Source organism: Copadichromis virginalis, linkage group LG13, assembly GCF_057382275.1.
Source record: "Copadichromis virginalis isolate Kocher_CV1m ecotype Utaka linkage group LG13, C_Virginalis_male_GT1.1, whole genome shotgun sequence".
Classification (NCBI taxonomy): domain Eukaryota; kingdom Metazoa; phylum Chordata; class Actinopteri; order Cichliformes; family Cichlidae; genus Copadichromis; species Copadichromis virginalis.
The window spans coordinates 17,295,674-17,318,916 of NC_140630.1; the positions used below are offsets into that span (position 1 = coordinate 17,295,674).

At 39.4% G+C, this 23,243-nt stretch overlaps 1 protein-coding gene across 1 annotated transcript; it reads right to left on the reverse strand.

The window, feature by feature from the left end:
• Window positions 1-84: 84 nt before the first annotated feature.
• myofl (myoferlin like) lies at window positions 85-23,227 on the reverse strand. The gene is made up of 54 exons (XM_085477634.1): window positions 23,061-23,227; window positions 22,570-22,625; window positions 22,364-22,455; window positions 19,413-19,521; window positions 19,195-19,291; window positions 17,457-17,620; window positions 17,011-17,139; window positions 16,525-16,587; window positions 16,335-16,385; window positions 16,209-16,239; window positions 15,996-16,111; window positions 15,769-15,895; window positions 15,576-15,679; window positions 15,424-15,492; window positions 15,293-15,336; window positions 15,132-15,214; window positions 14,996-15,031; window positions 14,734-14,849; window positions 14,528-14,641; window positions 14,128-14,305; window positions 13,763-13,887; window positions 13,568-13,677; window positions 13,218-13,410; window positions 12,938-13,093; window positions 12,715-12,846; window positions 12,426-12,589; window positions 10,665-10,779; window positions 10,080-10,182; window positions 9,094-9,233; window positions 8,840-9,004; window positions 8,570-8,657; window positions 8,303-8,380; window positions 7,999-8,180; window positions 7,704-7,862; window positions 7,514-7,615; window positions 7,259-7,420; window positions 6,995-7,160; window positions 6,814-6,884; window positions 6,708-6,722; window positions 6,514-6,612; window positions 6,131-6,259; window positions 4,498-4,653; window positions 4,283-4,374; window positions 4,013-4,183; window positions 3,729-3,877; window positions 3,440-3,582; window positions 3,265-3,353; window positions 3,089-3,184; window positions 2,845-2,986; window positions 2,641-2,740; window positions 2,355-2,530; window positions 2,147-2,256; window positions 1,907-2,054; window positions 85-1,764 (listed from the first exon to the last, which is right to left on the reverse strand). The coding sequence occupies exons 1-54, from the start codon at window positions 23,146-23,148 to the stop codon at window positions 1,726-1,728; spliced, it is 6,132 nt and encodes a 2,043-aa protein (XP_085333760.1). The 5' UTR covers window positions 23,149-23,227; the 3' UTR covers window positions 85-1,725.
• Between the last annotated feature and the right edge of the window lie 16 nt (window positions 23,228-23,243).

Below are 23,243 nucleotides of genomic sequence, written 5' to 3' on the forward strand. Positions count from 1 at the left end.
TAATGCTAAGATGGTAAATGAAAGAAATATGTCAATGTGACAATGTGAGGATTTAACTATAAGAAATAAATGTGTAAAATTACATTGCACAGGCCTTCCTGTATTATAAAACAATTAAACGTACAATTAAACAATATAAAATAATATTTGTTAATTTGCAGATTTTTTTCATCTTTATTTCTATAGTAGATATAGCAGAAAAAAAAGATGTTGCATGAATGGCCACAGACGAAGTCTTTATCAGTTGGAAAAGCTGAAACATATACAAAAAATATAATAAAATATGTGCCAACTATGCTCAAATTTATGCCCTGCTTCACATTTTCCAAAGTCTAATGGGTCCAAATGGAGTCTTTACTGGGGTGATTCTTGACCCTGGACCCTAAGGGTTTTAAACCCTTACTTCAGATTAGTATTGAAGTAGTAGTAACTCTGTTTTGACCAAGAATAAAAAGTTGGCTGTTTATCCATTTGTCAGTTTGTGATTTCAAAGAACATGATTTGTGCTGTCATTGTGATATTTGAACCCAAACATGAGTAAAAAGTCAGAGAGCAATGCAGAAGCTGCAGACCTTTTCCTAACTGAAAAGAAGCATGCACAATGCTGTTTCTTCAAGCTAAAACTTAAAGTTTTGGAGCTGGAAGTTTGATGAAGTACATTTTTTCATCATTTTACCAGAGCAAATGTTATTAAGGCTGTCAAATGGTTCTCTGTCACACAAATTTTGTGTGCACAAGCTGGTTATAACTGCCACAGTGATGAGGAAATAAAAATTTGTGCAACGGCTGAAGACCAGGAAAACTGAGACTCTATCAGCAGGGAGGCCTAGCACGAACATCCAGTCTACAACTCCACCTGAGAGGAGAGACAGAAAAAAAGGAAAATTCCCCATTGCTTGGACCATTACACTCAGAGCCAGCCTCTCTGATCAGATTATTCGGACGGCTGGTGCCAACAGCTCTCTTGCTCAACCAACAGACCACAGCAAAGTACTCTCAGGGTGATTCCAGCTTTTTGTTTGTTTGTTTTTTATAGCTCCAACAACCAGCCTGTGGGGGCTCATGGGAAATTATAAAATCAAAAATATAAAAAACCTTGAAAACCTACATACTGTATTTATGAATTTTACTGCTGCAAACAAAATATTATTTTATTAATAGAAAAAAATTATATATTTATTTAGGCATCTCACTTAAAATTTAAACACTCAGGTGTTGTGTGAAAATTATGAACCAAAATTGAATTCATAATGACATTTTACTGACTGACGTTCAAACATGTTTACACAGAATACTTGATGTTATCATGATTTTCATACAAACTATGTATGAAGATATGGATATCTGGCTATGTATCTATCTATCTATCGATCTATAGATAGATAGATAGATAGATAGATAGATAGATAGATAGATAGATAGATAGATAGATAGATAGATAGATAGATAGATAGATCCCTATGATTTATTGAAATGTCATTTCTGTTGCTTTTTTTCATTTAACAGTCAGTGAAACAAATTTGATTTAATATACATGAGGTACAAAATAATACTGAGAGTGAAAAAATACAAAATTAATAGCAGTCACTGTGACAGGGAAATGCTTAGTGTCAGATTTCTAAGGCATCAGCAGAGACAGTTATTGCTTATTTCCATGGGATGGTAACAGCAAGCAGGTCTGTAGGTTGTGCTGCAGGTAGGTACAGAGCTTCTCTACAGTGCTTCTTAAGAGAAAGGCTTGACAATCTTCATGGAGATATAATTCTGCAGAGAGAAAAAATGGTCTTTTTAAATGCTGAATTAAATTCAGTATCCAAATATCCAAAGTGTTTTAGACAAAATACTTTAAGGGTTCTGATGGACACAACAAACTTGACTTCATTATCAACAAAATGAGTGAACTTACGGGGAGGGAGTAGAAAAGGATCCCAAGGAACAAGAGTACAAGCAGGAGAAGAACTCCTAAAATGAAAATCCACTTGAATCTGCGCCACACTATGAACTTCATGGTCTTGCAAGGATTTGTAAACCAGAAGAACGAAGTGTCAGGGCGGCTGTTAGAGAATAGAGATACACAATTATTTTTAAATGAAGTATATTAATGTAAAACAGTTATTAATTTTTCTTTGGAGAGACATATTTTTACTTGGGTGGTTCCAGTCTGGGATTTATGTTGGGCTCTTCTCTGCCTTTCCCGGCTGGCCTTTCCTCCATCTCCTTCTCGTCCACTATTTCCAGTGTCATCTCAACTTTTCCCTGCAAATTTTTTAAAAACAAGGCCTTAAACAGGATCCCACAAAAAAACACACATTTAAAAAATATGACAAATAAGTGTGCTGGAGACATGAACATACACCAAGTACAGGTTTTCCACCCTGCTCAATTGCACATGGCCACCAGCCTCGCACAGACTTCTGGGAGAAGAGTGAGGTGGGCTGTGATGCCATCATTCCTTGCAGCATCTTCAGGCTGCACTTTTCTGGGGTCTTTGCAGGAGGGATGAGATTCAGTAAGTCCAGCTCAATTGACCCTGCAACATAAAATATGTACAAGTCTTTCTGTGACAAAGCTGCAGAGCATATGTTATAGCATTTGGCTCTTTTTAAGGCATTTCCTTCAAAATTTGGAATACTGTTTCACCTAAGTAGTCATCCAGGGAGAATTTGTCATTATCCCATATCTGGATGATCAATTTAGGAGGAATCCTAAATTCAGTTTTGTCCAAATTCCAAAAATGCTCCTGTATAAAGATAAAAAATTATTTCATTTATTCAAATTATAACTGGTTACATTATTAGCAAGAAATAAATTGGGGTTTTGTTGCTCATCCATGACTTTGCACACCTTTCTAGAGACAACACACAGCTGCTCTGCAGGTAGGTAGTCAAAGCCAAAGATGAACCTCCAGTTGAAATTTCCATCTCCATCCAGAGATCTGTAGTGGACATCAGTCTTCTGCTTGTTGTCCTCCATTCCTGGCATCCATCTAAAGAACAAACAAAAGCAATATGTCGCCTTCTTGTTGATCACAGTACAAGTGCAGAGTACAAATAAAGGATTAAAGTGAGAGACGGGACATTTAATATACCCTTTAACGTAGATGTCGCTCATGTTTTCTCCAGTGATGCTTCGTTCATCCAGAGTGACATCACTTGTGTTCCAAATGACAGCTCGCAAGAAGTACCTGTTTCAAGTATGCAATTATATTTCACCCCTTGGTGCATTACGTTAAGATATATGATTATTTTGTAAAGAGTTTCTTACTTCTTAGCTTTGCGTGGAGTGATTTCACACGGAGGCCCGGGCAAACCGAGCCTCTTGGGGAAAATGTCTACCCACATCTGAATTCGTCCCTAGATTTTTGAGAAAAGGGTTAAACAAAGCACAGCACATAACTAAGTTGCTCAAATCACAATGCATTGAGTGCATGAGTGTTAACCTGTGATAGATTTGGTTGGTGGGAGCTGAATAGGGTCCTGGTCTCTACATGCTCTTGTACCAATCCCTGGTCTCTGAGGACATGCAGCGCCAGCCTTTCTCTGGCCGGGCCCAAGTGCTGGTGTTGTTGTACAGTGTTGCCCTCTGCAAAGAATGCAGTCAGTGTTAATATCACTGAGAAAGCCTCCAAAGTAGCAAGGCAAAAAAAAAACAGGACACAATTAAAACAACAATAGAGACAGCACACTCAATATGTGCTATGATAACAGGACTTTCAAGAATGGCTATACCAAATTCCTGCAGGTGGTATTCTCTTCCTGCGAAAGACAATGAGCTTCCATCACCCTCAAAGCGTGGATTAGGGACGCCCCGCACTTTAGCCAGATTTTGGAGTATCTGAGAAGGCTTCAGCTGATCTCTCCACTGATTGATCCCAGATCTGCAAGACATTCGAATCGATGTTGATGTGTAACATCTCTTTTGATCAAAATGACTAGATACAAACAAAGCAGAGCTACAAAATTGTAGACTTAAGAAAATAAACAACTGAAGTGCACTTAAAGTACATACTTACACACAGTAAGTCTGTGGCAGGCCACAGCTAGGCCTGAAACGAGAGAGAAGCCTGTTTTCCAAATCGATGACTGTCTCACCCACTTTTTCATCTCTGCTCAGGAGGTCATAGTCATACACAGAAATCTTCAGATCCTTGTCTTGTGGCAGGAAGCAGGATAGCTCAAACATCCTGGAGAAAAGTATTTGAAATGCTTGAGTTTTCACTGTAAAATAATTAAATATCAAAAAAAATTTTTTTTAAAAACAACACATCTCAACAGCATCTCACCTTCCAAACACAGGATTGAGGGTGTTAGGTTTGTAGTTATCTCTATCATCCACTGTTTTCCTCCCCAGCATAATCTTAATGTACGGGTCGCACTGAACGGAGAATGGATAAATAAATAATGTTGAAAGTATTCATCTTTTTCACAATTGTGATAAGCTGTGCACAGGATTAAAGCAACATGACTTATCAGCTGCAGCTTCATGTATGAGACGCACCATGCCGTTTGTATCCTTAGGCTGCAGGTCAGTACAGGACACCACATATATTCTGATCAGGCACTCCTGTGGTCCACTCTCAGGAAGCTCTCTGAACTGGCGAGGTGGCGCTGGCACGCCTGGGTCATCAGGCAGTGGGTAAATCTTGAATGAGCCCTGTACACCACCAAAGAGAAAAGCATTGTTAGTTAAATTAAAATTGCAGGTTTCTCCAATGGCATCACAAAGATATCAGGGTTGTTGAAGAAATGATTTAGGGAAGCTCAATTCACACATTTTTAGCAGATCAAAAGCATTTAAAAAAAAAAAAAATTTCTGTTTAATTTTTACTTTTCTACAGCTTTAAAGGATAAACCCTTCCAATTCTATCTTAGCTACCGAGGCACCACTGAAGAAGAATCAGGCTGGGACTTATGGACTTACTTATTTCCTCACTAGTATAGTTATAGCCTCTTTAGGCTTCTTTGGCCAGGGATCACTTATTGTTTCAGGCAAACCTGTTAATCTTAGTGGAGCCACCATCGGTTCCACCTTAAATTATTGTTTTAGTTTAACTACAATTCCTAAATTGTCCACTAGATGTTACAAAAGGAGTATTGAAAATGGCTGTGTACTAGGGCTGGGTATCGTCACTGATTTGTAGAATCAGTTTGATTCTGATTCACAAGGTCCCATACTGATTCGATCCACGATTCGATTAGTTTTGAATCGGGGAAATTTTGCCTCAGACAGTCAGAAATATTATAATTCTGACCACTTATCAGTACATATCTATATTTTTATACCTATAAAAAGAAAGCTGACACTTGTGAGTCTTTTTAAAGGTGTAAGCATCACAGCAGATGCCTTTGTGTCAAAGTAACTAAGGATAAAACACAGAAAAACATGAAGATTTTCCTAGCCTGGGATTTTATAGCAGATGACCTTAAAAATATTGTGCAGTCAAAAACGAAGTGAAGCAGAGCAAAGTTACAGAGGTTTGATTAGAGACACAGCTAAGCATTTTGCAATTTTGAATAATTTTAAAAAGTTTCAATTTGTTCAGTATTGAACAGCAGAAATGAGAGAGAGAGAGAGAGAGAGAGAGAGAGAGAGAGAGAGAGAGCTGTACATGAAGTGTGATTTTATCGTGGTGGAAGCAAAACAGCAAAAGTCAGAGGAAATTCCTGACGATGTTTATGTGAAGCGAAATGTGAAGCGTAGTTTGGATCGTCTTTGGCTGCTGGTTCAGTCAATATTGTTTGGAGAGAGATAAAACCTGCAGCTTCAGAATCTAGCACAAAGAGGACGTAAACACAAAGCGCCCGCCGACGCTTCAAAATCAGCGAGCTGTCGAACGTGCAGTCGGGTGAGAAAGGCGACATTTCACTGATTCGGATGCGTTGGGTCCGCGTTTTGTGTTTACATCTTTGTGCAGAATCCGTGTACCTGCTCTCATTTACTGTTTTAGCTGTTTGGTGGTTGTAGAAATTCTGGCGTTTCGGGCAAAATAAATTTCTATTTAAAAATCAATTCAGGATTTTAATGAATCGATATCACGTTATCCAAGCCAGAATCGATTTTAATCGATAAAGCGATAATCAAAACCCACCCCTACTGTGTACTAATTTTACAAAATTTCACACTTCTTTACCTTGAACTCTCCCACCACTGAGGGATCATCTTCTTCATCTTCACTCTTTCCTCTCTGAAGTTTGAAAGTGCTGCAGAAATCAGTCAGCCTGTGGAACTCTTTAACCTCTTCTAATTCACAATTGTATACCTACAAAAACACAAAAAGCATTACAATTCACTGTTTGTTACAGCGAGTGGATTAAAAACTGGTCTATCACTTAGCTGTGGGGCTTCACAGAACACTCATGCTGGTTTTATTTAACAGAAAATGACTGCAAAATCTTAAGTGCTTTCAGATCACAAGCCTGTCTGTCACAGTAATTTAGATGCAGGTTGTAAACCCATCACAAATTAGATCAGATTAGATCTTTTCTTTTTTCCACCGAGTGTAAAACACATCACCTGCAATTTGTCATATCCCTTTTTCAGGTAAGGTCCACACTTTTCCTGCTCCCCAGTGGAGGCATAAAACTTACTCCACCAGTCTACTGCCTCCTCCTCCTACACAACGCAAAAACAAATATCAATACATTTGGCATTTTTAAAATAGATGATGATATCCATTGGTCGACAACGTGTGACAAGAGAATTCTGACCTTTTCTTCTTGAAGCTATAAAGATGGGAGCAAAGAATACTTTTCATTAAAAAAATATTATTTTTTAGATTTTTCTGTTGTTTTGTTTATGTGACATTTTATTTACCTCTGTTTTTATGATGGGTCTCCCCTCCACGTCTATGACAACATCTCCTTGGGCAGCAGCTATCATTGCCACTGCAAAGGTAATGCAAAAAAAAAAAAATATATATATATATATATATATATAACAGACACTTATCTTATGAAGCTAAATATGCATGTGAGACTTCTGTGTCTGTGGATACCTCTAGCAGACATGCAGGTTTCATTGTTAAGACGATACGGGTCACAGCGGAACTCCTCCAGACAGTCAATTGTGCACTGTCCCACGACAGGCTTCCTACCAAAAGGTCTGTGGTCGATCACCTTGAGCACGATGGGAGGGGCGTACATCTCATCTTTGGGAAGAAGCTAAGTGAACAGTGAGAAGACAGGCCAAATAAGGAAATATCTAAAGTTTATATATCTGAAGGTGTGTTATTCCTTCAAGGAAGACTTGGGGTTATTACCACTTTGAGTAGCAGCACTGATCCAGGAAAGTTGGGGTTCTTTTTGAAGTTCTTAATCACAGCAGTTTGAACGGTCTCACCACCACATTCAACTATCAAACTTGGGGACGATACTGTGGCCAACTGATATGTCTTCATGTTCCTCAACCCCCAAGTCAAGACCTACAAGCAAAAACAAATATTCATATTGCAAAACCTAGCAGGGCAGATAAGGAGAGCATCACACAAGAGGGCTTGAACAATTTAAAGATATACCTCAATCGCAGTGAGCTGCACAACTGGCCTGATTCCCTGAGGAACCATGTAGAGATTCTCCCCCCGCCGAGGAGGCACCAATGGAAAATCTCCATCATTAACCTGGAAGACAAGAACAGAGGGACCTCATTTATAAAACTTCCTAATGTTAAATTACAATTGAATCACTTAATTTTGGTGCTTTCTGTACCTTGTCCTTCAATATGAGCTCAGCAGCTAGCAATGCCTCTCCAGCACTGCGACCTTTTTTGGTGACTGGGAACCACAGCAGTTTAGGACTGACAGCCCCACTGGGGTTCAGTTTAACCACAGGGGGGCATGTGCAGCGGCCCATGGCCTCATCTTTACCCTAATGAATATAGTACAGACTTAATAAACCCATATTATGTCGATTAGAGCCCAAAATGTGCTTTTCTAGGACACAGTTGTGTGTGTACGATTATGTAGTTTGATCAGAAGTTAAGCAGATTAAACACTGAACCTACCACTTGATCTTTGTCATACAGCTCCAAGACTACATCGGGAGGGTTGCAGGCGATGGTCTGTGGGTCTCCGTAGATTTCAATGTCATCAAAAATGAGAGTCTGATCCCATGTGGGATTCAGCGTGGTCTTTATGACTTCTGTGGTCTTGCTCACATGCAGAAATGACACATGAGCATAGGGATCTAGAGAATCCAGAATACTCTTATTACCATACTTTCCAAAATTGTACCTCAGGAGTTGATTTTATTTATTGCTCCTTAATGGATTTACACTTTGTGTGCCTATCACAAGATTTTGCTCTTACCCGAGAAGCTGTCTTTGTCCATGGCACAGAGATTTCTTGCCTGATAGACATAGACTCTCAGGTGGTAGATGTAAGATCCTGGGGGGGGGGAATTATTTTTATTAAAACTGGATAACTCCAGTTTATCCAGGCAGTTATATGTATTTGGATTTGGGATATCAGTGTAGTGTCACACTAAGAGCAGTCAGTCGGGATGTAGTTCAAAGAAAACCTCTGCCTTTAATCAGCAACAAACAGGAATTTATTTTATCTGATTCAGCTACTTACGGTTAAAGTGGCAGGAAACAGTGGGTGTGTTGGCACCAAAAACTTTGGCTGCACCCGTTTTACCGGCCTTCTCATCAACATCGACCCCCTGTTAACAAAACAAAGGAGCTTAACAGGAGACTTTTCTAAATATTGGAGCAAACTTTAAGAAAATTTAAAGCAACACAGCACAACAACCCAAATAAAATCGATTTTACATCTGACAGAAATGGGTATAGAATAGAGATTTATATTAAGCAGTTTTACTCAGGGTGCTTAAACTAGACCTACTAAAGCTCCTTCCAGTCTGAAGATGGCAGAGGCCCCAATGCAGTCTGATGGGACCATCTTTCTCCTCCAACGTCGGCGGCGGAACGTGTCAGAGGAGCGCTCTTTCCTGTGGAACTTCCAGCCAATCAGGGAAGAGTATTCCCAACCTTCCCCCGATCCTCGTCTCTAAAGAAGGAACAAAAGCCAAAAAATCCCGCAATGAGATTATACCTGTGTGCTGAATCTAGTCTTTTCCTAATCTGTGTCTTCCTCACCTCAGCAATAGCAGTTTTCTCAGATATCTTCCTTCTTTTTCTCATGAGTCTCTTCCTGCGGTGGACATGGTACATCTTCTCTGCTGGAGCCCAGGACTTTGGTTTATCATCAGGGGGAATGGTGACCCCATATTCCCAACCTAGTGTCAAAAAATACATATATAGTTAGACTCTTCCTTATTTGCAAGATGACAGTAGTAGGAAGAGAGGATGTACATTGTTAGGCCCATAACTTGTTAAACAAAGACAAATTATGACATTTTGCCCATATATACCACAGAAGAGTTTAGAAAAACAGTCAATATGTAATTAAAGTGCAGGCTTTAAGAGATTAAATAAAGTAGTATTAACGTTTTAGGAATTATAGACATTTTCAAACAGTCCCCCGTATTTACAGGCTGAAAGTGATTGCACAAACTAACATCATTTTAAATATAAGGATTGCTTCTGATTGATTGTCTGAAATCTAGAATCCATAAACATCACCAAATGACGTTTCCTCTTTGAGATGCTTTGTCAGGCCTTTACTGCAGCTACCAGCAGCTGCTGCTTGTTTGTGGGTCTCTCTCTGCCTTCAGTTTTGTGTTTAATACCTGAAAGGAGTGCTCTGCTGGGATGAGATCAGGTGATTGACTTGGTCATTGAAGAATATCACATTTCTTTGCCTTGCGAAACTCTTGGTACATCATCAATAAACACCAGGGACCCAGTTCCACCAGGCGGCCATACATACCCATGTCATAACATGGCTCCACCATGGTTAAAAGAAAAGGTGAAACGCTTAGGACTTAGAGATTATTGCTTTTCTTAACCATGGAAAGAGTTCCAACACTTCATTTGTCTTCGGTGGTCTGTGCTGGCCGGTGCGTTTCTGTCCACTCCTATTGTTTTTGATGTCTCTTCTATAGGTTTATTTTATTTATATACTTATTTATTTATTTTCTGTTTACTGATGGGTTGTGTTTCAGTTTTAATGTTCATGTTACCTCTCTCATCGACAGCTCTGTTGCTATCGAAGCTCCAGTCATCCTCCCAGGTCCATCCAGGTGGACACTCAAAGTCCCCTGGGCTCTGAACCTTTTCACCATTCTACACAAAATAAAACGTTTTTATTAAATGATACAGAAACTTAAAAAGCCCAATTGATTTTATTAATGCTTCATATTCTATACCAGTCGGTCTCTAATTCTGTAAAGTTTTTAACAGCTATGTGTTCGGATACTCATGGGAACTACTCAAAAACTCAGACTTGGGTGATAGACATCTGCAGCAGCTTTGAGGTTTTTGGGCTCTTATGCAGCCCAAATACTCAATGTGGTGTCATTATCATTACTAGCAGGCCTACTAAAAACTACAAATGGTGCCAGAAAGACAGCAAAAATCACGCCAATGCAACCACAAAGAAATCAACCTGTCACAAGTACACAGTAGTAAAGTAGAAACTGATAACATTGGAAACAAGTATGCATAAACAGGCTTTGTCGTGCTATCTTCACCCACATATTTCAGATAGGGCTTTAAAAGCTAAACGTGTGTTTTATATGTCTGTGGGTAAGACCAGTATAGCATACCACGTCTGTGTAGGGCTCTGCAGCAGGTTTCCACTCACCACCAGGAAACCGTGTTTCATTCTCAAAAACCTCATCTGTGAACTCTGTGTGGCCTGCATCTGCTTCTGTCAACAGACTTTAGAAAACACCACCATAGCACTAAGGTTAATAAGAGGCTGTCTGACTCAGGCAAAAGTTATGTAGGTCCACAATAAACAGATCAGAAGAGATCAGGAAAGCAGGCTTCAGATAGCTAAGGCTATTTACTCAAACTTCAGTATGAGGCTGTAAGCACTTTAGAGTCAGAAGGCACAAAGGGAGGGAAGGAGAAGAAACCAAAATGTTGGCTGATGCCAAATTCCTGTTCATTTCCTGTAATTGTGATGATAATTTGGTTCCTAGCGTTGGCTGGTACCCTCAGTCATTTGAGCGCACACAAGGGATTGTACCTGACAATTTGACCCACCGACAACAACAATCAAAAGCAGGAATAAACAGCTTCTCAGAGGAAACTGTGCAAAAATAACATTAGCCATGCAAAAAACCTGGTAATCGGATTCTGAGGAAAAGCAGGAGAGAAGGCCAGATGGAAAACAAAGAATTATATATAAAAAAAATAGTTAATAAAGAAACAGAGAGAAAGAGAGAGTTTGTATATGTAAGTGAAAATGTGGTATTTAACCTATTAAAAAAAACACTGGGCAGAGATTGTTTCTAATAATTTGTCTCATATCACTATTTTCTGCTGTGCAAAGACTGAGAGCAATTCTTGGAAATTCTTTCTCTGTTAATTAAGTAAGTAAGTAAAATTTTATTTATATAGCACCTCTTAAGATCGATATCACAAAGAGCTTCACAACAAAAAGTGCAAGAACATTAAAGTTTAATAGATGATGTTTTTTTTCTTCGTTTTAAAGAGACCACTGAGTCCACAGAGCTCAGGTACAAAAGCTCTGTAGCTTGTATGACAGACAGTCATCAGGCCCTGATCACATGACCTCAGGAACCTGCTGGGGACATTTGAATGCAGAGGTCTAAAAGCGGACCGAAACTACCAGCGGTATGACACGTGAGTACTTAGAAGACTTTGTTAGAAAGTGGTTTTGGGTTTTGGTTAAGACAACTGAACAGCAAGTTAAAAGTAGACAGACATATCTGTAGACAGAAAAACATAAATCTGAAGTTCACATCTGGGCGTGACTGCAAGTGTTGATTTATAACATCAAGTGGAGCGTGACATTTTGAGCACCATGCGACCCACTTTTAGCCACAACTGCCAAAATGAGTCCAGTCCAGGCCCCAAACTTATCTGCTTTCTGATTGAAACAGGAAATTAAGATCAAACAAACAAGTGATGTTTTCACTTTGATTACATGCAGTTTTAGCTCCATAGTGTACTGGCTCAACCATTCAACTATCAAGTGAAAGCTCCCTAGTTTTGATCCTAGGAGGTGAAACTAATCCCTTTTGGGGTTGCTTCAGAAACGGCAACTAGTGTAAAAAATAAGGGAGTAGCTGGAAATTCCTTTTTTTTTTAACTTATATGCATTTTGTTTTTGTTATAGACAGGATAATAGTGTGTGGTTCTTAGCCTCGATGACATTCTTACATCCCTTACAGAACACACACAAGAACACACAGCTTGCTGAGTTTTAACCTTTCCATAAAAGATACTGAAGTATAAACAGGATAGTAGGATAGTATGTCCAAGTGCACTGCAACAGGATGTACGCAGTTGATTGAAAGGGCTGCGAGTGTGCGTGTACTTGTATGATTACTCACCATCGCTCAGGATCAACAAACCAGTCTCCCTCCCATTCCCATCCACGTGGCGGCAGAAAGCGTTCCTGCTTGAGCTTCACCTTTCCAGTTACATCGGAGAACTTATGACGTCCAACCAAGCCAGTGGTACCCCATTTGCCAAACACCTGAGCCTGGTTCTCATACTACAGAGGGGGAAAAAAGCAACAGTGTATTCAAGCCATAGTTTATACAATGCCCTCTAAAGTAAGCAGTCACAAATGTTTGTATTTATTTCTTCAGAAACAAATGTTTTGCATAGATACTGTACCATTTCAGCGTACACACTGAAGTTTCCCTCTGAGAAAGTATTGAATTTTTTCTCTTGTGCAGAGAGACCGAGCCACATGTTGATCCTCAGCTGAACTGGGATCTTCAGACCTTTTTCTTTGTCCATGGGATACTGAATACAAGAATTAAATGGCATACAAAATATACTGTAAAACCTGAATTATTGCAAGTTGTTAAAGAAACATTTATGACTTTTGCATTACCTGCATGAAGACGGTCCGAGTCTTTCCACAATGTTTGCCACAGGCCTCGTCACTGAAGTTAGAGTACAGGATCTGGTTGGCTGGGACTCGGGCATAAGCCACACGCTTCTCTCCTCTCAACATCCATATGATCACATCTGGCATGCTGTTCTGAGGCTGAAGGAGACATGAAACATTTCAATTACACAAAGTTTCGATCCTGTTTTAGAGCTGCACTACATTGTACTTTTGATAACAATGACGCCCTGGACATTCTTTAGCAGAGGAAACATTTTCTCACCTCCTCTGCCAGCTGCTTGAGTCTGTCCAACCAGTTTTCAATTTCACCAACAGTCGCCTTGACGTCTGTGGCTTCTTCTCTCACCCGAGTGGCCATCTGCCTGATACTTTCCACAGCGGCATCACGCAGGCTTTTTATTTGGAGATCCAGTTCTGTAATGTTTTGCTGTTCCTCCAGAACTGGAAGCTGCAAACTGTCACACGCACATCAGATTATTTAGCTTTAACAGCCACCTACAAATGTATCTGTCCTAACAGAAAAAAACACAGCTGTCTAACAATAATCTACATCAAACCACTACTTCATGCAACTGAAAGGACTAGTGTAGGATCTGCCTGGTCTCGTCTTACTTGCTAAGGTCTTCAATCAGGCAGTTGATGAGTTTAAGCCAAATTTCAGCAAGGTGTGTCTCAGGAATTTTGGTTAAGATGGCTGTTTTAAAAGAAATAAGGTGAGACTCCTAAAACAAATCACAAAGCGTAAAGGGGAGAGATTAATGAGCAGCAGAAATATTATGAAATATTATGTCTGTGTGCTATTCTCACCAGCCTCTCAGCAATGAAGAGGAGAATATTAACAGAGTACAGGCGGTAGCTGATGTCCTCCCAGTACGAAGTGAGAATCACAACAGGCTTAGTGTCAGCCCAGGGTAGGTAATAGTAGTGATTACCTGCACCATACACAGTAAATGTGCTGTTTTATTATTTATTTTACACACACATTAGGAGTTTATGACTCAGTATTCCAAACACTTACAGTGAGGTTGACAGTTTAAGTAATTTAGTCATATATATTTGACTTAAATAACAATTAAAAAAAAAAACACATGCCTACCTAAATTCCCTTAATGTCACGAAAATATCAAAACTACGTCATAATCCATAAACAAGCTTAAAAAACAACTAAGTACCATCAAAAACAGCAAAGCTGTACTGGGTGGTGGACGCCAGCGGCTTGCAGGTGGAATCCAGCTTGTTCCCATAATTACCGATGCTGACCTCAAACTGGATTGGTTCACCAGGCTCTTGGAGCATGCATGCACTGTGGAAAACTGCGCACAGGGAATACTTCCTCCTCCGCTGGTATTTCTGCAACCAATTAAAAAGATGTGGGAGTGTTATAATTTAATTCCACACTGTTGGTTAGAGGTATTCTATCCCTGTTCAGGACCACATTTAGATTACGTAAATGAAAACAAACTGCTGGTTTTTGTTTCTGCTTAGGGATGTTCACACCATCAGTTTAAAGGCACCTTGCAGTTTACTGGAGTAAATACAGCATGACAGGGTTACGGTGAGCGGCGTGAGTACCTGTGCGACCAAGATGTCATCACTTGAGATGTCATCCACATTTTTATCAGTCTTTCCATCCAGCTGAGTGGACAGTTGAACAAGGACCCTCCCCCTGTATGCGACCCCTTCTCCCTGAAAGAGTTGAAAATGCAAAAACATGAATATGAAATAAAATGAATACCAATGAGAGTGAAATATCATGCAGAAGTTCTGGTTGGTGCTACCTTTCCATGGTTGAGTTCATCGTATGGGTCAGGCAGACCTGAGTACTCTCTCGGGCTGCCATACAGGTTGACGTAGCAAGGCCCAAAGGCTGGGAGAAAACCAACTTCTGATGCAGCTGTGCTCACGGTAACACACAGAAAAAACAAAAATCCACCAGGATTTACAGGTAAGGTTAGATACATAAAGAGAAGGAGTGAGTTAAGCTCTTAGAAACTTAGAGTCTTTTTTTACATAAAAGAAGATAAATCATTTAGTACATACATTCGGTGACTGTGTTGGAATTTTCAGCCTGTGTTTCTGTTTTGAATGAATAAAAAAAAAAGCGGTATTACATTTCATATCACAACATGGACATAAACCAGTGAGTGACAAAATATAAACAATACTGTATGATTACCTTCAATCTCTCCGCCAGAGGAAGATATCTTGCTTAGATTCAAAAATGCTGTTCCTATGGCATCATCCTTGGTTAGACGATCCCTGCAAAGAATATATATACATGTCAGATAGTGGTCGTGTTATTGTTACCCATGTCTGTGAATGAATGTCAGTGCTTACCAGTCATACATAGTCAACTTGATGCATTCGCACATGGAGGGAAACTACAGAGGCAGAGGTTATTTATGATGGAGATTAAAGTCTCATTCAATTTTGAATCAAAGCTTCTTTTTAATATGCATCTTTATTACCTTTACTTGAAGACTGATGAATTGGTTAAACTCTGGATTCGCATTTTTCTCAATTATTTTGGTAGAAGCCTAAAAAGACAAAATAATAATGTTAAATGAACTATAATTACATTGAGGGAAATTTTTAAAAACTTTAATCTAACATGAAATACCTTCTTCCCAGCAAAGCTGACTTCCAAATATGGATCCACCAAGTTTTTCCTGTCTCCATCCCCTCCAAATACCTGTTTTACTGTCTGAACAAAGGCATCATCCACTGCAACATAAAACAGAAGCTTCTTAAACGGATTTCAATGCATCAGCCCATGAGAGCTGCAGAAATTTAATACCCGGTACACCACTTACTCTGTGGCATATCCTCAGCACGATAGACTTTAAGGTTCAGCGTGGCTGATCGCATCGTGACTCCAGCTGGCACCAAAAGATTGTTCTCTATGTCATCTTGCTCCTCATTTGACTCTCTCTTCTCAGTCTGTACGCAAGAAGCAAGAGCAGAGCAGAAGAGATCTTTATGTTATTAACACTGCATTAAGAGAAAGGTGTTTTGATTTTGAGGAAGAAGCTACTCTTACCGATGGTTCATCTCCAGTAGCCACAACAATTATGCTGACTTTCAGGTAGCCTCTAGGCCCCAAGCTCGAATCATCAAGATCACTGAGGAGGAGCCATTTCCTCATTATGGCGTGACCTGGATATGGTGTCATATTCAACATGTTCAAACATCTACCTGCAGTGTATAGAAAGGGAACTTTCCCAAGACGTGCATACAATACCAAAATACTCACTAGGTTCGTCGTAGATGTAGCCAACATCAAGCTGGATAGGAAAGAAAAATGTCAGACTACTAATTCATCCTTGAACTGTGAAACGACGAATGCAAAGTTTAGTATTTAAAAGCATTTTTGACACACCTTGAACTCTCCAATTAGACTGTCAGATCTGAGGGAGAAGGAGTCATAGACCTATGGAGAAAAGATATGAGATGGAGAAATGATTTGATTGTAAAATCGCATAACAGATGGTACAATATACTAATTTTCTGTAAAAACAAAACAACAAACAAAAAACAGTATTACATTTTAATATAACTTATCTGCATACCCGAATGTTGATGCTCTCATCAAACAGTTCTGACGGTAGCATGTTAAGATTGTAGAAAAACATCTGGAGAAGAGAGAGAGACAACTGTGTGTGCACAGTATATTTCTATGCCAGAAGCACGCTAATATAACTTTTTGTGGCAAATCACACAACTTACATTTGCTTTTAGCTGAGATTCTAACTGTACATTCTGGCAAAAGCTGAGATGAGGTAAATGCAAATGCAAATGAGAGGGATTAGTTATACTGCAAGAGAAAGCTGAAAGGACTCCTTCAGTATCTACAGAAGGCGACTCTAAAGCTGCTGATAAAGAGAGAAATATCACAGGAGGTTATTAAAGCTCACAGAAGTGGCAAGGAAAGTAGACAAAGGGAGGTTAAAAATAGACAAGCAAGGTCAAAAGCAAAAGTATGCAATCAGTAACAAACTTCTCAAGAGTCATTTCTGGACGAGTTGAGTATCTTTGCGTGGCCATAGATTCATTACCTCATCAAAGAACGGGCTGTTCCCTCTCCTAATTCTCGTCCTGTGGGTCTGTCCACATACACTCACTTTAACCACAGGCTTGATGTTGTTGCCAGGCAGCTGTCTACCCTCGACAACCCGAACACGGATCTGTTTGAAAAGGTAACATTTTTTTATTTATTTGGGCTACTTTACTTTTTCTGCCAACTTTTAAAGTACAATCCAGCTCAATTAAATATTGGAAAACTGTGGATCAACAATATTGTCCCAGAGAAACTGAAGCAGAACCAGAAAAGTTGTTGGCATGTCTGTTTCCTGTTTGTCTATTCCCTGGCACTGGCTTACGTGTTAAGCAGTACTGGTGAAACTTTCTGTCATTTATGTGATTAACAATAACATTTCCTTCTTAGAGTGATATTTGTCATTATCTAGGCGTAGATTAAAAATAATTGCAAGTCAAACAATACCTGGAAGTCCTGAGGCTTATTGGCCAGGGCTCTGTGCCTCTTACGCCTCAGACGGATAGATTGTCTGGATTTCCCAGGGTGGCCTGGTAAAGTGGGAGCTCCTGAGCCTCCACCCTGACCTCCCCCATCTGTGTCTGCTTCTCCCTCATCACCCTCATCACTCCCTTTTTGGTGCAAAATCAGAAAGAAAAACATGAAATTCATAGTCATTCATATTCATTATTATTCTACTCATGCTAAGCTTCAGTCCTGTGGTGACTAATATGTCTCGGCGTGCAACTGGTTATTTAACCCGATGCAGTGAACAGCTCCTTTTTTTCTTAAACAACCATGTTTTAAGACATATCCCATAACTGTGGAAAAGATGTTGCTCATTTTCAGATAGGTCATTTGACCTAATGGCATCAAGTAGATAAAAGAACTAAGGAGATTGCTGAAACAACTAAAACTGTGTTACACACTGTCCAACATGTCATTAAAACCTACAAGGATCATGGTGAATTATCATTTTTGAGGAAGAAATGTGGTCAGAAATAAATCTTGAATGATTGTGACCATAGATCACTTAAATGTTTAGTGATATCAGAGTGTGAAAAATCATCAGTAGAACGCACGGTTGTTTTTAACAGTGATTTCTGGAGCATTTTCACGCATTCAATGCAACGAGAACACAAGGGATTGGGACTAAACTTCTGTGCAGCTTTAAGAAAACCATGCATCAGTGAGGTCTAAGGAGCCTGAAAAGAAGGCGACTGGATTTTTAAAAAGTTTTTAAAGACGTTTCACCTCTTATCTGAGAAGTTTCTTCAGTTCTAAAACCACACGGTGGAGAGTTCAGGTTATTTAAACCCTAGTGGGAGTTGTCCCTTAAGAGGGTTGCTGACCCACTATTAATCATCTCATGAGCCAAGGTATGAAGAAAAATGTTGCGTCATTATCACCAGCGGTTTTGGGTGACGCCATTGCGTACCCTTGCCTCACCGTATTATGTGACCTACTGATGTCATCGAATGCAAGATGTCAGTGGGAGTTGAGGCACCAGGAAAGGGATCTCAAGACTACATTGTTGGTGGGTAATCTTCGGTGTCATAAGCCACCCTCTCTGTGTGTTAGTTGACCTGGTCAACCATGGCCTAAAACTTTTCAAGCTCCTTTGACTACCATAACCTTGATGACTGAGAACCTACACAGACATGCATCATCAAGGCTAGTCAGAGTGGGATGTTCTTCAGTTTCCTAGTGAACATGAACTTTGTTGCAATGATAAACAGTCATGTGGTATGATGAATCCAGATTTAGCATTTTCCAAAGTGATGGGTAGTGAAGGTGAAGCCATTCACGCACCATACCTAGGAAGCACGAGACATTATTTTCACACTTGGTTTTAGCTACCACAGAGTCCAGACCTTAGCCCCATTTAGAATCTCTGGGATTGTCTGGAGAAGACTCAAGGATCCAGCTTTCCCATCCTCAGTATAACATCTTGGTGTACAATGAATGCAACTATTCATGGAATGTAACTTTGCATAGATAGATAGATAGATAGATAGATAGATAGATAGATAGATAGATAGATAGATAGATAGATAGATAGATAGATAGATAGATAGATAGATAGATAGATAGATAGATAGATAGATAGATAGATAGATAGATAGATAGATAGATAGATAGATAGATAGATAGATAGATAGATAGATAGATAGATAGATAGATAGATAGATTTTAGTCTTCTTACCAGCATCCAAATGAGATATGTCTCCATCAGTTTGATCATTTAGGTTTGAAGTGGCATTGATAGGTGACTCATACCCAATGAGCAAATTAATGACTGCCTAAAAAAAGAATACATTCTTAATTACCACCCATCACGATGTAAATCTGTCCAGCTGTATTGCATTTCACAAAAACAACTGCACAATAAGTAGGATCACGCTATTAATTAAAGGTATTCACCCCAAAAGACTGCTGCTTCTCATTGACAAGTGGTATGTTCTTGGATGGGAGGGATTTCGCATGACCACTGGCCAAGTCTTTCAGTGAGATTCTTGCAGAACCAATAAATCTGAAAAGCAATCACATTCATTTCCATTCACATTCACTCAAGTCATACGGCAATCAAGGAAACCATCAACCTCTTTCCAATCGATAAAACTAAGGATGCTAGGGATGCTTTGCTTCCACAATTTGTGCTGAAGAATTACCACAGGCAGGAACTGGACTCACTGTTTGTGACTGTAATTGCTCGTTGCTGTGGATACCTAAAAGTTTCCACTTCTCAGTTTCACTTCTTCATATAAATATAACAAATCAAGCAACAACACCGACATTGTTACTTTATTAAAAGGAAATTATGTAATATATGTAATAATGACAATAGCTTGCAACACACCGGGCATTTTTATAAATCATAGCATGGGCGCATGGGCGCAGCTGGGGCTCAGAAGGTTGAGCGGTTTGTCTACCAGTGGAAAGGTTTGTAGTTCAATCCCTGTAGTTTGCATGTCAAAGCAATCTTGGGCAAGACTGAGATGCCCTCAGCTGGTCCATTGGAGAGTGAGCATATCTGCGCTTGTGACATCAGGGTGTTGTGTTTATCTTGTCAACCCCATTAACCTGTTCTCTCACTTATCTGATCTATTCCTAATGCTGATTGGTTGTTGACGGCTTCCTGCACAAATATAAACCCAGAGAAGGTGGGATTAGGATTGAACTTTGTTATCATTACACGTGTATAAATACAGGGTAACAAAATACAGTACCATAAGTACAGCATGATGGTTGGCAACTGGTGTCTTTGACCTTTTCACTAGCTTTATCTTTCTATTGTTTTCTTAGCTTTGATTATTAAGTATAGTTAAAGTTGGGAGTTCTCAGTGTTTTTAGCTTTGGTTTATGTTAGTCTAGTTTTCCAGACCTAGTTTAGGGGAGAAGCCTGAATCCAATGCCCCGCTGTGTGGCTGATGTGGTTGGCTCATGGTCTTCTTCCTCTTTTGTTTGTTTCTAGTTGGGAATTCTGTGTCTTTTTGTTTCTGTTTGTCCTTTGGGAGTAACTATATTTCCGTTATTAGTAGCTTGTTGAATGGCAGCAGTGTTGTTGCATCTGATATGCTGGGTTCCTTTGAGCCATAAATTTAAGGACTATAACAGGGCGAATGTGGCTTTATAGTACAAAGAGCTGAATGCTAAGTTAGAGTAGAAACCACTATTTAGGTTCATTTACCAAATGACTGTAACTCAAGTTGAACTCAAAGATTAATTCCAGAGCAAGTTTTCCTCTGATGTCACTTTACTCATTTTGTTAAAAGGGAGATTTGCATACAGCAGTGGAACTAGTTTATGAGGAAAACCCATAAAGATGGAAACCATTAACATGTACCACAGGCATGTGCTCTATGCCCAGTTTAACAATGAACAAATGCAGAGCCAAAGAGGTGGGAGAACAGTCTTATAGTAAGTAAAGAACATGAGAATGGTCACTTTCATGAGTTGCTTTCACAATTTTCTCTGTGGTTCTCAACAGATGTGGGATTAGTTGAGACTCCACAGAGCTTAGAAAACTTGTTCTTGGCAGAAAGTGTCATCTGTGGAAAGAATCTGGGATGGTAAATTACTGCCCCTGGCACACTGTGCAAGGGAAACACAGTATAAGGATAATGAGTATACATAACTTCTACTGCGAAAGAAAACTTTAAATTCTAGTGTCAAATATTTGTAGCTGCTCTACTAAAGAGAGGATTTTTACTTTAAAATGTCTAACCATTTTTTGGTATACACAGGTATTTTCCACTACTAATGTATGGCTTTTAAAGACAGCTGAGGAAATACCAAAATAAAATGTCCCAAAGGAAACTAGGTCTCAAAACTGCAAGTTGAGCAGCTGGATTTGCCTTCTTTTAACTGCAGTACAGATTAGACATCCCTCTTCGGTTCCCTGAATCACACTCCTTCTCTTTCCTATTATGGATTTTAGATGGGGGTAACGGTTGGTTAAAAAAAAAACAAAAAAACAAGTTTCCTGATTTTTGGCTTTACTGTCTGTTAATAATGACAAACGTGCCGATGACAAGCCAGCACAAGCTTCCCCTCTCATGCAGCTTTGGAAAAGCATAAAGTGCTTGTGTAGCTAAGGCAGACAGTCTTCACCCACTACCCCCACCCACCCCCACACCCCTTTTGCCTGCCTCAGGGGAATTTATACTGTGTACAGTCACTGCAGTGACTCAATGGAAATGTTATTACTTGGTCTCCTTTCTTGTCTCCACTTTTTAAAAACAAAAGAACCCAGACTCTCTGTGTTTTGTGCATATCTGTCAAACACATTAATGAGGATTATTAAAGTGACTAATAAGCAACAGTTTGAGTTTCAAGAAAGAATAGTGAAAAGGAACAATTTTTTTCCCTTTTAAGGTAATATTTTTTTAAATGCTGGATCACCATTGTTCACCATAGCAAGTCTTAACATGGACGAGTCAGTCCTGGAGTTAAACATACCAGTGAAGTTTCAACATGCTGCTTTGCTCCTCGGGAAAAGATCATAATAACTGTTTTCAGCCACACGCTGGGAGTTATAATGTTGGTCATCGGTGCACAGCTACCATGAAACTCTGCTACACTGATTATAATTACATGTCAAAAGGAAAAACCACTGAGTTGGGATGAGGTTTTCCCTTTAAGTTATTACCAGAGCCATAAAACACATGTATATCTGTAATGACTAGCTGCACTCAAATGAACTTGCTGACTCAGAGACTTTGTTATGATGGGTTAAGTACTGATTCAGTGCCACACACCAGTCTGGTTTAAGACAACTAAGGCTGCCATCACTTTAAAACAGACACACATTCATGACTAAATCAACATGCAAATGTGATCATTTTTCCACCCATTGCCCTCCGTGCACATACTTGTCTTTTCCGATTGTTTCGTAGTCTTTTACAACCACGTTGATGAATGAAGATGCATCCAGAGGGCTGCCTCTCAAATTAAATTCAAACACCTGTAATTACAAATAAGGGGCATTTGGAATCAACCACCAGCAGGGAGTCATGTTGACAACATACACATCAACATCACACCCAAACATTAAAGTTAACTTTCAGTTTACACTTACTTCATTCCAAACTGGATTGAGCTCATTATCAACTGCTTTGGTTTTCTTCTTTTCACCTGTAAGAAAAAATGACAAAGCAATGATTTATATTCCTTTTTTAAAATATCTTCCTCCCAAGCATTTTGAAGTTTAACAGTGAATAGGAGCGACACATAAAAGTCTCAAACCAACGCCAAACTTATTTTTCAACTAAAAATAATTGCTGCACAAACAATTTTACAATCCTGAGGGAGTTTTTATTACAATAACAATGCAAGCCTTCTCCTTTGGGAGCCGTGGGTTATTCTGACCTTATAAGGATGCATCTTTGTTTTTTTGAGTCACAGCCACAATATTCAGCTGCAATAAACGTTTAAGTGATTACAACCAAAAGATGTTAACCTGACAGAAAGTGAAACACTGTATGGATGCTCAGTTTCTCCTAGAAAAGAAGTGGCACAGCATACAGCAGGAAGAGTTAAGGTAATAGTTATCCTGAAGAATTTTCTCACCTCTAAAGATCACCGAAGCTATTGGATCTGGGTTGCCAAGTTTCTTTTTGGGTATCCCGCTGGCGGATTCAACTATGACCCGCAGCATGTTGATAGAAGTCCAAAAAAAAAACCACTCAAAGAAAAGCTTTATATTCCTCTGAGAGAGAAGGTGCCATCATAGGAGGAACTGAGACAAAGTTT

Coding starts and splice junctions, on each gene's coding strand:
- myofl (XM_085477634.1), bottom strand. CDS start 23,148: ATGCTGCGGGTCATAGTTGAATCCGCCAGCGGGATACCCAAAAAGAAA. Junction 22,456..22,569: donor TCAATCCAGTTTGGAATGAA/GTAAGTGTAAAC, acceptor TTGTAATTACAG/GTGTTTGAATTTAATTTGAG. Junction 15,680..15,768: donor TGCTGAGGATATGCCACAGA/GTAAGTGGTGTA, acceptor TTTATGTTGCAG/TGGATGATGCCTTTGTTCAG.